General features: G+C 37.9%; 1 protein-coding gene across 3 annotated transcripts in view; it reads left to right on the top strand.

Moving 5' to 3' along the window:
* Window positions 1-12,993, top strand: part of SMARCA2 (SWI/SNF related BAF chromatin remodeling complex subunit ATPase 2) — a 113,292-nt gene that overhangs the window by 32,962 nt on the left and 67,337 nt on the right. For all 3 annotated transcript variants that reach the window (XM_087716022.1, XM_087716021.1, XM_087716020.1), the window contains exons 7-8: window positions 8,542-8,668; window positions 10,152-10,325. In XM_087716022.1, the coding sequence (XP_087572148.1) occupies window positions 8,542-8,668; window positions 10,152-10,325 (301 nt within the window). The remainder of the gene's footprint in view (window positions 1-8,541; window positions 8,669-10,151; window positions 10,326-12,993) is intronic.

Here is a 12,993-nt window from a genome sequence, read left to right on the forward strand (position 1 = left end):
ATTAAGGGCATGGGAAGGCTGAATCAAATTTTTAATCCCTAACCTTTGGCATCCTATTGTAAACCTTTCAGAACTAGAGAAAAATTTTAAAAATCGTTTAAAATTTAAACGATTGCTAAAGGAAATTCTTCAAATCCTGGAAGAAAATAGGCTAGACCTAACAATTACCAGTCAATTTGGGATTGGAGTTTGGATTTAAATAGAAATCTTCAAAATTCTGAAATGTTTTTTTTAAACCAGGTTTAAGTAAAATCAATTACTGTGAAAATGTGTTCGGAAATCATAAAATTGTGCTATTCTATTTTTTCTATTGCAATCAATTTTCATGAGTTGGGCACATTAGAATGACAGAATGCAGCATAAAAAAAGTATTTACCGTATTTTTCAGAGTATAAGACACACCAAGATTTTGAAGAAGCAAATTTAAAGTAAGTTTTTGCACTCTGCAGACCTCCCCAAAACGGCCTGGTTTTTGTGAAAATAGGCCTGGGTCCGTCCCCGTCCCCCCCAAAAGGGCATGCATAGCCTTTCGGAGGCTTATAGAGTGCTCCTGGGGGCTGTGGGGGCAAAATTGAGCAAAAAACGGTCTATTTTCCACTCATTTCTGCCCTCCCCAGCCCCTAGGAGCACTCTGGAAACCTCCTAAAGGCTGTGCGTGGCCATTTTGGTGAAGGGGTGGGGTTTCGGGAGGCAAAAAATGCTATATTCAGTGTATAAGATGCACCCAGATTTTCAGATTCTTTTTTGAGGGAAAAAGGTGCATCTTATACTCTGAAAAATACGGTATATGTGTATTTGGAAGGATTAATAGACAAAAAAATAGATCTCCTCTCTACATGAGAGTACTCATTTTCCTTTTATATAAAATAACTTCTATCTATTCAGTAGTCTAATAAAGGAGATTCTTCATCCGTTTTCAAGATCAAAATTCGTTTGCCATCCAGTTTATGTAATTTATAATTTTCCTAAATGATATAGCCCATTGATTGGGCATCTGTTTCCTTTTATTTTTTTCTTTAGTCCAAGCCAGCTTTTTTGGTCTGGGTGGCTCAAAGGTTGTGCAGATTTGATTTATGTGCATGAATAAATATTTACATTTCCCTCTATCTTTTCACTTCATTTCCTTAAATCTCTGAGTATGTATATAATATATGTGTGTTCGTGATTCAGTAGAAGGCCTTTTTTACTTTCCAAGCTTTATACTGAAAACAATTTTACTCTAAAGCAAAATAATAATAATAATAATAATAATAATAATAATAATAATAATAATAATAATAATTTCATTCAGTTGCCTGGCTAATATTACATGCAATATTAGCCAGGCAACTGAATGAAATTTTACAAAAGGGCCAAATTGATGAATGGTTGACAACTGGAAAAACATACTTGATTCAGAAAGATCCAACTAAAGGAACAACACCTGAAAACTATAGACCAATAACATGCTTGCCAACAACCTTCAAATTACTCACAGGCATTATTGCAGATAACATGATGGATTATTTGGAAACAAACAACATCTTGCCAGTAGAGCAAAAAGGCAACAAAAGAAGGAGCAGGGGCACAAAAGATCAGCTTCTAATTGATAAAATGATATTAGAAAATTGTAAGAACAGAAAAACGAACTTGAATATGGTCTGGATTGATTACAAAAAGGCATTTGACTCACTGCCACATAGTTGGATCATAAAATGCTTAGAAACAACTGGCATTAGCAAAAATATTACATCCTTTACTGAAAAGGCAATGAAACAATGGAGAACTGAGTTGGCAGTAGGGAATGAGAGCTACGGAATGGTTAATATCAAGCGAGGAATTTTCCAGGGTGATTCACTTTCACCTCTTCTCTTCATCATTGCAATGATCCCACTATCAGTAATCTTAAAAAAAATGAAATTAGGCTACCAAACAGCCAAAAAAGCTGAAAAAATTTCGCATTTACTATATATGGATGATTTGAAACTCTATGGAAAGTCAGAAATAGAAATCCAATCATTGACAAATACAGTCCGAGTATTCAGCACCGATATTTCAATGCAGTTTGGCATGGAAAAATGTGCCACTGTATCCATAAAAAGGGGCAAAATCACTGCATCTGAGGGAATTGAAATGCCCAATGGCCAACTAATTAAATGCAAAGAAAATGAAGCCTACAAATACTTAGGCATTCTCCAGTTGGATAACATCAAGCATGGAGAAGTAAAAACTATTGTCAGGCGAGAGTACACCAACAGAGTTAGGAAAATTTTGAAATCTAAATTGAATGGTGGAAATACAATCAAGGCCATAAATACCTGGGCAATACCAGTTATAAGATACACAGCTGGCATAGTTAACTGGACACAAGCTGATTTGGACCTTTTGGACCGAAAAACCAGGAAACTAATGACAATGCACTACAGTTTACATCCACGTGGTGATACTGATAGACTATATCTGCCCCGAAAATCAGGTGGCAGAGGATTACTACAAGTGAAGCAAATAGTTGAAGAGGAAAAACATGCACTGGCTGATTATTTAAAAGAAAGTCAAGAACATCTATTAATCGAAGTAAAGAACAAAAATCTACTGAAGGCCCAACAGACAAAACAAGAATACAGAAAAGATGTGATAAAATCAAGAATGGAGAGTTGGCAGAACAAAGCACTGCATGGTCAATTTCTGGAAAAAATAAAAGATAAAGTGGACAGTGAACAAACTTGGTTATGGTTAAAAACAGGTACATTAAAGAAAGAAACAGAGTCACTAATCCTGGCTGCGCAAGAACAAGCTATCCGCACAAATGCCATTAAGGCCAAAATCGAAAAATCCTCTGATGATGCCAAATGCAGACTTTGCAAAGAAGCTGATGAAACTGTTGATCACATACTCAGCTGCTGTAAAAAAATCGCGCAGACTGATTATAAATTGCGGCACAATTCAGTAGCACAAATGATCCATTGGAATTTGTGCAAAAATTATAATATTAAAACAGCAACAAACTGGTGGGAACATCAGCCTGAAAAAGTCACCGAAAATCAGATGGTCAAGATCTTGTGGGATTTCCGTATACAAACCGACAAAATACTGGCGCATAATACACCAGACATCACACTGGTTGAGAAAAATAAGGTCACAATCATAGACATCGCAATACCAGGTGATAGCAGGGTCGCCGAGAAGGAACTTGAAAAAATCGCAAGATACCAGGACTTAAAAATCGAAATTCAACGATTATGGCACAAACCAGCAGTGGTAATTCCAGTGGTAATTGGCACACTGGGTGCTATTCCAAAAGCACTGGAATTACATTTAAAACAGTTAAAAATTGACAAAATCACCATCAGTCAAATGCAAAAAGCCGCACTGCTTGGATCTGCACGCATATTACGAAAATACGTTACGACGTCCTAGGCCCCTGGGTGGGGCCCGACTAGTAACCAATGCCAAATCCGGCGAAACAACTGGCCGCTGTGATACAATTGTATAATAATAATAATAATAATAATAATAATAATAATAATAATAATAATTCTGGAACTTTGCATTTTAGTAATGGGAGAAAGGAACTACATTTAAGTCAGATTAAAATTGGAATAAGTACCAATAAGAAGTATCTCTTGTTAATTCATTTGATTTTGTTTGGGCAAGCTTTAATGTTTTAAGCATGTCTTAAAATCATATAGGCAAAAGGAGCCATTTGTCCTATTGAATCCAACTCCTTATTCAGTGGGGGAATCCAAACTAAAGTATTCCAGATACCTTCTAGTTACAGGCATGCAATGAAGGCAAGGCCATTGCTTCTCTGGATACAGTAATTGGTTCAACTGTGAAAGTACTCATAACTGTCAGAAAGTTTTCTTTCTAACCCATCATTAGAATCCTCTTTCCTGTAACTTTAAATCCATTATTCCCTGTTCTGCACTTCTGAACAAGAGAGAATAGGTCTTGACCTTCTTCAAGTGTAACATTCTTTCAGGAATTTGAAGAATGCTATCATATCGCCCCCAACTCAGATTTTGCCCCAGAGCTAAATATAGCCAGCTCCTTCAGTCTTTTTTCACAGAATTTAATTTCTAATCTCTGATCATCCTTGCTGCCATTCTCTATGTCTAATTCGAATAATTGTATTCTACTTTCTGTTCATCCTTCTTAAGTCTGATGAAAACAGAAAAATGAAGAAAAATAAGTTCTCATGTTCTAAAAGTTATCCTGTGTATTTGATGTTGCTTAATATTTCAAATGCTTTTTTGCAGCCATTTCCCGCAGGTCAAAGTGCAGTATGATGTGTCTGTCAAATTCATTATGCTTAACATACTTCTTAAGTGTTATCCCTTTATGGGAACAGCAACAGATATTGTGAAAGAAATACATATAAAGCCTTCACATATTTAACATGTTGATAACAACTCGATTTACTTTGCAGTTTAAAGCTGAGCCAGTTTAATAAATTTATGCACAAATTCTTAAAAAGCCCTCCTAACACTTAACAAAACAAAGTACTTGTTCTTCTCTAATCTTAATGAATTCCTCTGAAATGAATAATGTACAGTGTAATTTAATGTCATTCCACTATGAGCAAAGCTTCTTTTCTCCTTACTACTCATTAAAAAATTGCATATGTTATTGTCCTGAAATGATGAGCAGAATGGATTATATCAAATGGGTCTTTTTAATTGCCTCTCCGTGCTCCTTGGGTTATCATTCTGCAGTTGTGGCACCTACTCTGGAATCCAATAACATCTGTAGTTGCGCACAGTTGGTTCAAGGGGATGGTGCCCTTTTGCAAGAAGATCTTTATCATCCCTTTAAGAATTCTCATTCTGCTTAGAAAAAGACAAATAACGACACTGGAGATTAATTAAACAAATTTTGGACAGAGTTAGCTTAAATCCCCAAAGCCCTTTAACTGGCGACTTCAGAAAACTGCTTTCCTCTTTGTGTCTCGATTTTAGGACTTAATGGCTTTTAATATTTCCCCCATAAGATAAAAATAGCCTTTCCCCCCCCATCTGTTTTAAAGATTAGGCAGTGAAGATGATTTAAGTATTTGATACCTACATTTTTGGACAAAGTAGATTGTCATAAAGTATTCCAAGATGCCACATAAATTATAATTCTGTGTCTGATACAATGCTATAGTAATTAAATAAAAGCAACTCTGAGCCTCTTCCTTTTAAATGTCATAATTTATAATAATGATCATTTTACTTCTATTTATTTTTATTTTGGAAATGCTAAATAAGGACTACAGATTTTAAACTTGATTTCAATTTAATGGCAATGGTGATAATTTGGTATTGTTGGTAGCTTCTTCCAATGCATATGCTTGAGCTTAAATATATTCTTTATATTGATAGCAGTTATTAAGACAAATGAGCCATTGTGGCTGCAACACCATTTTAACGGCCTAGAAATTAGCGTATTTTTCAGAGTATAAGACGCACCTTTTTTCCTCAAAAAAAGAGGCCGAAAATCTGGGTGCGTCTTATACATCAAATACAGCATTTTTTTGCCTCCCGAAGCCCCGCCCCTTCACCAAAATGGCCGTGCATAGCCTTATGAAGGCTTTCAGAGAGCTCCTGGGGACTGGGGAGGGCAGAAATGAGCAAAAAATGGGCCATTCCCCCCCCCAAGCCCCCAGCAGCACTCTATAAGCCTCCATAAGGCTATGCAAGCAAATTTTTTTGCTCTTTTTTGGAGGGGCTCACCCCCCAGGAGCACTCTGCAAGCCTCCCCACTAAGCTATTCATGCCTTTTATTTGGAAAACAAATGGGCCCGTTTTTGTGAAAAACGAGACGTTTTTCGGAGGTTTGCAGAGTGCAAAAACTTTTCCCCCCTTTTGCAAAGCTCTTTAACTGATAAGAATTACATTGATCAAGTGCTGTGCCAGCAGAAACAAAGTCTTAAGGTTTGTCAGCGATTTCCTTTTCCAGCACATGGATAAATATACCTGGAAACCTCTACCTACCTAACTACACTCACTCTCTCTCTCTTTCTCTCTCTCTCTCTCTCTCTCTCTCTCTCTCTCTCTCTCTCCTCCCTCCCTACCTACCTACCTACCTACCTACCTACCTACTGTATTTCTCTCTCTCTATCCCTCTACCTACCTATCTACTCCCTCTCTCTCCCTACCTATCTACTGTATTTCTCTCTCTCCCTCTTTCTATTTCTTTCTCTCTATCCCTCTACCTACCTACCCCCTCTCTCTCCCTACTTATCTACTGTATTTCTCTCTCTCTCTCTTTCTATTTCTTTCCCTCTATCTCTCTACCTACCTACCTACCTACCTACCTACCTACCTACCTACACACACACACACTCTCTCTCTCCCTCCCTGCTGTATTTCTCTCTCTCTCGCTATCCCTCTACCTACCTACTCTCTATCTCCCTACCTATCTACTGTATTTCTCTATCTCTATTTCTCTGTCTCTCTATCCCTTTACCTACCTACAAAACTACTCTCTCTACTTACCTACCTACTGTATTTCTCTTTCTTTCTCTCCCCCTCTCTATCCCTCTATCTACCTACCTACTTTTTTTAAAAAAATGCCTCTTCAAAACCTTGGTGCGTCTTACACTCCGAAAAATACACTACCCTGAAGGTTGTGTATTTCTTCACTATAACTACTTGTCAATTTTGCCTCTTCGCTGCTAACGCAGTTAAAGAATCTTTTAGCAAGGATCTTAACCACAGTTGAGGGTAGTTGCTCCCCATTTAATTAGAATCTCAATACACCATTTGAAACAGCTTTCAGATTGTAGGCTGAACATTACATTTAGCCAAGAAGGATGGTCTTGGACTACTTAACTGCTGTCAAGCATAGCTGAAAAAAAGGACTCTGTGAACAGGGAAAACTTTTTCTGGAGGCTGTATGCTTGGTTTGTCAATGCTAGATAACAGATAAACGTCACTTCATCTGCACTAGCTCGATGTGTTAGAGGTATGTGTCAACTCCAATGCGAACTTAGCTGAAGCTGTCTTGTGCTGCCTCATAGTTGCCACGAAGCCTGAGAGGGGGAAGGGAGGGAGAAATAGATAGCCCGGATACAATCAAAATAAAGTTTTCCTGTGGGAACTAAAGGCAATGGAACAGGTGGCTGTTGAAGGAGGAGAGGAGCCTGCCACCCATCTTCACTGGACAATGTGACCAGTGACAACTGGGGGGGGGGTGTTACTCTTTTAATTAGGTGAAAAAATGGGAACTGTTAGATTTGGTTTTCACCGACTGTGCCACAAAACCTCAGAGTTCTGCTTTCAATGGGTGCATTACTCAGAACACTATAATTAAACCAACTCTCCCAACTGTCCGCTCCAGCCGGAGCCACTCTCTGGGGTCCTGAGCCCCGGCTGCTCACCTGATCTTTTGAGAGGAGCAGAGAAGACTCAAGGAAGACCTCAGAGTTGGAGAATTGGGGAAAGGGCATGACTTCCCACAGAGAGCTTGCAGACCCCTACAGAGGTCCTGTAGACCACAGCGATGCTGACAGAAACCGCCCTACTGGCGGTAACCCAGCCCAAGGTCCGAGCAGAGGCAACAACCACTGGGAACTTATACCGGGCCAAGGAAGACCTCAGATGCCAGGGCTCCATTCAGTGGGATGTGACTGGTGACACTTGGGAGGGGGGATTTTTACTCTTTTAAGTAGGTAAAAACTGTGGGAACTGTTAGAGTTGGTTTTCACTGGCTGTGCCAATATGATGTATCCAATAAACCTGTTCTTTGAGGAATCCACCTGCCTTGAAGTTCTGCTTTCAATGGGTGCATTATTTGGAACGCTGTCACTGTGGTCATATAGACCAGCTGTTCTAACATTTCTTAATATAAGGCCTTTGTGCAGCAACAAAGGCCAGGAGACCCAGTTTTGAATATCTTCATGTTTAAGTCAAACTATGGGTTCCTGCATTTTCATTCTTTGATTATATATATGGATATTACATGCTGCATGGTCCAGTAGCCTTAAAATAGTCATTATGGTACTTGAAAATGTTTTTACATTTTACACATATGTTAAAAAGAGAGCTTTTACAAGTGCTCCAGCCACCACTGTTATAAATATGATATCCTTGTTCCCAGGAATTCTGGCCATTTAGAATGGGCTTGGCTGCATGCCTTGATACTAAAGGAAGGGGGTCAGGGGTATTAGGGGAGGGACATGGGTTTGAAAGAGACACCACCTTAAGTGGTTTGTTATAAGTCTATCTGAGAACTTGTACAGTTTTTAACCAGCATGGGAAGTTTAAAAAAAAAAATGAATGGTTCTCCATTCTTGAATTGGCCAGCTTTGTGGGGCTTGACAACAGTAGCATTTGAAAACTCTTTGCACGAAATGTTTGCGCACCTGTGTGTGTGTGTGTGGGGGGGGTAATTCAACAGTAAAAAAACCCCTAATAGTTCACTTTATTTGTCTTAAAACACAGGGTCTTCTGAGTTCAAAAAGATGTGCATGCATAAAGCAAACTATAAAAGCCAAGAGATAGTGAAAGAGACTTGAAACTGACACATTTATTTATTTATTTATTTTAAATTTTCTGTCTTGTGTCCTTATCTATCTAGGCTTCAGGCTCGAATTGCACACAGAATTCAAGAATTAGAAAATTTACCTGGTTCTTTACCTCCAGATCTGAGGACTAAAGCCACAGTGGAGTTGAAAGCACTTAGGCTACTAAATTTCCAGCGCCAGGTAATGCATTATACTGGGGGGAAAGATATATTTATTTGTGATCAGACACTTAGGGCCTTTATATGTCAGTCATTCTATTTTAAAGCTAAAGAGTAATTGGTGCACCAATGAATTTCATGTGTCTCGTGTGAGCTCAACCTATAGAAGAGAAGCACAACAACTGCAGTTGAGTCATGGTGGTGCAATGGTTAGAATGCACTTTTGCAAGTAACTCTGCCCACAGCCAGGAGTTTGATCCTCAAGGTTGACTCAGCCTTCTGTCCTTCCAAGGTTGGTAAACTGAGACCCCAAATTGTTGGGGACATGCTGATGCTGTAAATCGTTCAAAGAGTGCTGTAAAACACTCTAGAGCGAATATAAATCTAAGTGCTAAGTTTAAGTATGGTATTTATTGCAGCTCCTGTTTTATCTCTTACACAATTCCCTGTCCTGCAAGGTTATAGAAGCAAATGAGTTTTCATTTCCATAGAAGAAAAATGTCCTGAACATTGCTGATGATCTTGGGGTGGGCTTTCCTCACGATTCGCATGGAACAGATTATGATACCAAAGTATCTCAGCGTACAAAAAGCATTACCATACGTAAAAGGATGCAAAAACAAATTCATTGGGCTAAAAGGGAATATAAAATCATATATTATGAAATGTACATGAACATTTGTTAATGTTTGTTATGTTTGTGTGTATCAAACAAAACTTTCACTTTTTTAAAAAGTTGCAAGCTGATAATGAAACAGGAACCATTTATGGATTGGATACCAAGCAACAGATTTATCATCAGAAGTTACAGAATCTCCCTTGGCCTGAAGTTTTATTTTGTCTTTGTATATATCTGTGCACGCTTGTCTTAACACCAGCAGCACTTTCTGTAACATTAGGCACAATTTATTTTACTGTCTAAAACCTTTCATAAAACAGGTTAGGCTTAAGGAGAATGTTCTTTCCAAGTTTATTATTTTTATTTTATCTTTTATTTATTTTAATTATTATATTTTAATGACTTCGCATTCCACCTGCTGTACAATATGGGCCTCAAGCTGAGAATCATTTTATTCACTTTTCTTTTTTCTTTTTACAAAAGCAACCCGATCACAACAAACAACAGTGCAACCAAAACCAAAACAAAAAACAGAACAATAAGTACAGACCTATTTTATGAAACTAAAATCAGGAGAGAAATTAATTTGACACTGCTGCTCCACTTTTCATTTAAATGCCGGGACTCAATTGATAAAATCTGTTTCCTTTTAAAGTTAAGCACTGCCTAGTTAGATTTTCTCAAATTCAAATTAACTCGCTTTATTTGATCAACAAACTTGTTTTAGAAACTGGAAGTCCCGTCACATTTATATTAGACATCCAGAACAAAATGGAAAGAACACTTTGAAATGCTTTTCTTTCTTTCTTTCTTTTTGTTTTTTTATCAGTGCAATTTCTGCTGAGACCCAATTTCCTTTTAAAATGCTATCTCTTCTGGTTCACAGCTGCGACAAGAAGTAGTGGCATGCATGCGTCGGGACACAACTTTGGAGACTGCTCTGAACTCTAAGGCATACAAACGCAGCAAGCGGCAGACCCTGAGGGAAGCCCGAATGACCGAGAAACTTGAGAAACAACAGAAAATAGAGCAGGAGAGAAAACGTAGACAGAAGCACCAGGTATTTTACCCTTCAGTTACTTTGGGACTGTTCGGTTTGTATGTTTTTCCTCCCTCTACAAGTGGATGAAATAATCTGTCAACGGGCCACTCATTTCTTTTATATCCTGCTAGATATGCTGGCTTGCCTTTCATTATTCCGCAGTCCATTTGTCAGTGAAATGCCCATGCAGAGGTTGGAGGAAGATCCAGCTGCTTCTTTTGTGTCTCGTGTATTAACATAATGAGAAGGAGCCACAATGAATCGGCAGCTCACTGCATAAATTGGAAAAAATCTGAAAGAGTTGGAATTTGCTGATGCAGAGGTGTCCACAGGATCCAATGCTTTCATCAAAATGAAACTGTTGTGCCATTGTGAGGCGAGCTCCATCCCATTCACCCACGTGTGTGAGAGCACAATGCACGTACGAAAGGGGCGGAGCTTGCATAGCATTGGCACAACACTGTTTTTGTCATTTTGCCAGTCACCCGCATATGTTGCTGTGTGGAAACTCATTCCTCGTTGTTGAAAAAAATCTATTAGCTTTTTTTGTGAAAGTTCACATTTGTTCCTGCCATCATACTTCACTGACATAAATCATATTAAAAAAATAATCTTCCTTGGATCCAAATGACAGTGTGGGTCATTCTGTGTTTTTTGATATGTAACAAACGGATAGATGCAGAAACTCAGTACTTCCGAACCTGGCAGGAAGTGAATATTTGGGCTTTTTAGTCTCTCCCAAATCTACTAGTAAGTATCAGATATTGGATTGGAAAAGTTCTTCAGCACCAAATTGAGCTTGTCCTGATATAGATTTCAGGAAATGAGGCCACTTTATGCTTCTGGTTCTTTTTGGTGGATTCAATATTTGGAGTCTTTTAATGAGAAATTATAATGTAGAAATATATCCAATGGAATTAATACTATTTCCATTGATTGGCATGTTAGCAGACATTGCTTGCTAACTTTTTATGACCTTTTTAAAAAATGGAAATATTAGGAACTGAACTTTGGTTTTTTTTACACAAGCGATGTCCTCTTTCTGAAATAATCAATCTATAGTTGATCTCACAAATGCTAAATAGCTTGTGTCCATTAAAAGGTTTTAACAGGGAGATTTCCTCTTCTGCATTTTAGATATATCCGAATTGAACTTTGAGATCCACATTGAGAACTATAATTCCAGAAACAATGACTAAAAATAGTCCTTAATAATGTTTTTTAGCTGGATTAGAAACTACTTCCTTGGATGCAGCCCTTAGAGAATGGAGGTTCGGATAATCACCAGGCTGGATAAGCTTTGAGCCAAAGAGTTGCAGGAAGTGCTGATTGGTAGATCTGGGGCCACATATGCAGATATGTTCAGATCCACCAGAGCCTCTTCCTTGTCCCACACCAAAGAGAACATCTATCCTCATCATGGTTACAGCCTATTAACTACTATATAGGAAACACCGTATCCAATTGCAGAATATCATAGCTTATAACCTTTGTATTGAAAAAGGTTCAAAAGCCACTGGCCCTTGAAGAAAGATACTTTTTTTCTTTTTGAAAAGCCCTGTTTCTCACAAGAAATTGTTACCACAGAATCTGCTCAGTACAGAAGCCAGAGGGTCAGATACTTTAGCTTCTGCAGTAAGAAAAATCTGTAGTGTCTCTCCTTTCAAGAAATTGCCTTTCAAGAAACTGGCAGCTGCTGAAATAACTATAAATCAAGAGAGGCAGAAAAATAGGGAGGAAAGGTTGCATTCAGGCTGCCGTAACTGGGCTTCATAAATTCCAGTGCCAGCAAAGAATTCAAGTTTTCTGCATCTCTTTGCTGGCATGTGATGATTATCTGAATTTTTGCTAACTCTTTATGGTAATATTAAAAGCCTGCATCAAAACTCTAAAAATTGCCAGGTTTCACCTCTCAATATGTATGTACATATATGCCTATATATGCATCAAATCTTTCAAGTCGTTTTGACTTGTGGCAACTGATTGGATGAGTCGCTGGAGTTTAAAATCTTCTTGGCAAGACTTTTGGAAGTGATTTGCCATTTCTGCATCATAGGCGCTAAGAGAGAGAGAAATAATCTAGCAGGCTTTGAACCTAAGACAGGAATAGAACTCAGTTTTCCAGTCTTTAGCCCACTGCTTTTAGCCACTAAACTGAACTGGCTTTCTGAAATGAATTGAATAGCAGACTTTTGTCTTTGACAGTTTTGTTAAAATATAAACTACAGTGAGCTTTTAATACGCAATTATAGGCAATTCAGCAGTTATTCTAGATTTACTTACACTGCAAAAAAGAGGATTTTTTGAAGTAGACATGTAATTTAGCCTTCATATCTTTGAGTATTCATCCTAACTTCATCCATCCATCCATCCATCCATCCATCCATCTACCTAAACTTGCCTTTTTCTTTGCAGCATGCATCCTCAAGATTGTATACGCAAGCCCAAAACTTCAAATCTAATCCAAATTATGTTACTAAAACTGAAAGGGGAATATTACTAACTACATGAGTTATAATCCTATTAATTGAGCTTAGTTAAGATAAATTTAGTTTTATTCACCCTATTTTTTATTAGTGATATGTTCAGTAATGTTTGGGGTGCAACCAGAAGCATATTTCTGAGAAACAATATGTAGCCATTTGTCTTTTCAGTTCTCAAGATAGAAACAACATAGTACTTCAAA

The sequence above is a fragment of the Thamnophis sirtalis genome, unplaced genomic scaffold (assembly GCF_051295495.1).
Source record: "Thamnophis sirtalis isolate CommonGarterSnake01/CBP01778 unplaced genomic scaffold, rThaSir2_p1.2 scaffold_5, whole genome shotgun sequence".
NCBI classification, from domain to species: domain Eukaryota; kingdom Metazoa; phylum Chordata; class Lepidosauria; order Squamata; family Natricidae; genus Thamnophis; species Thamnophis sirtalis.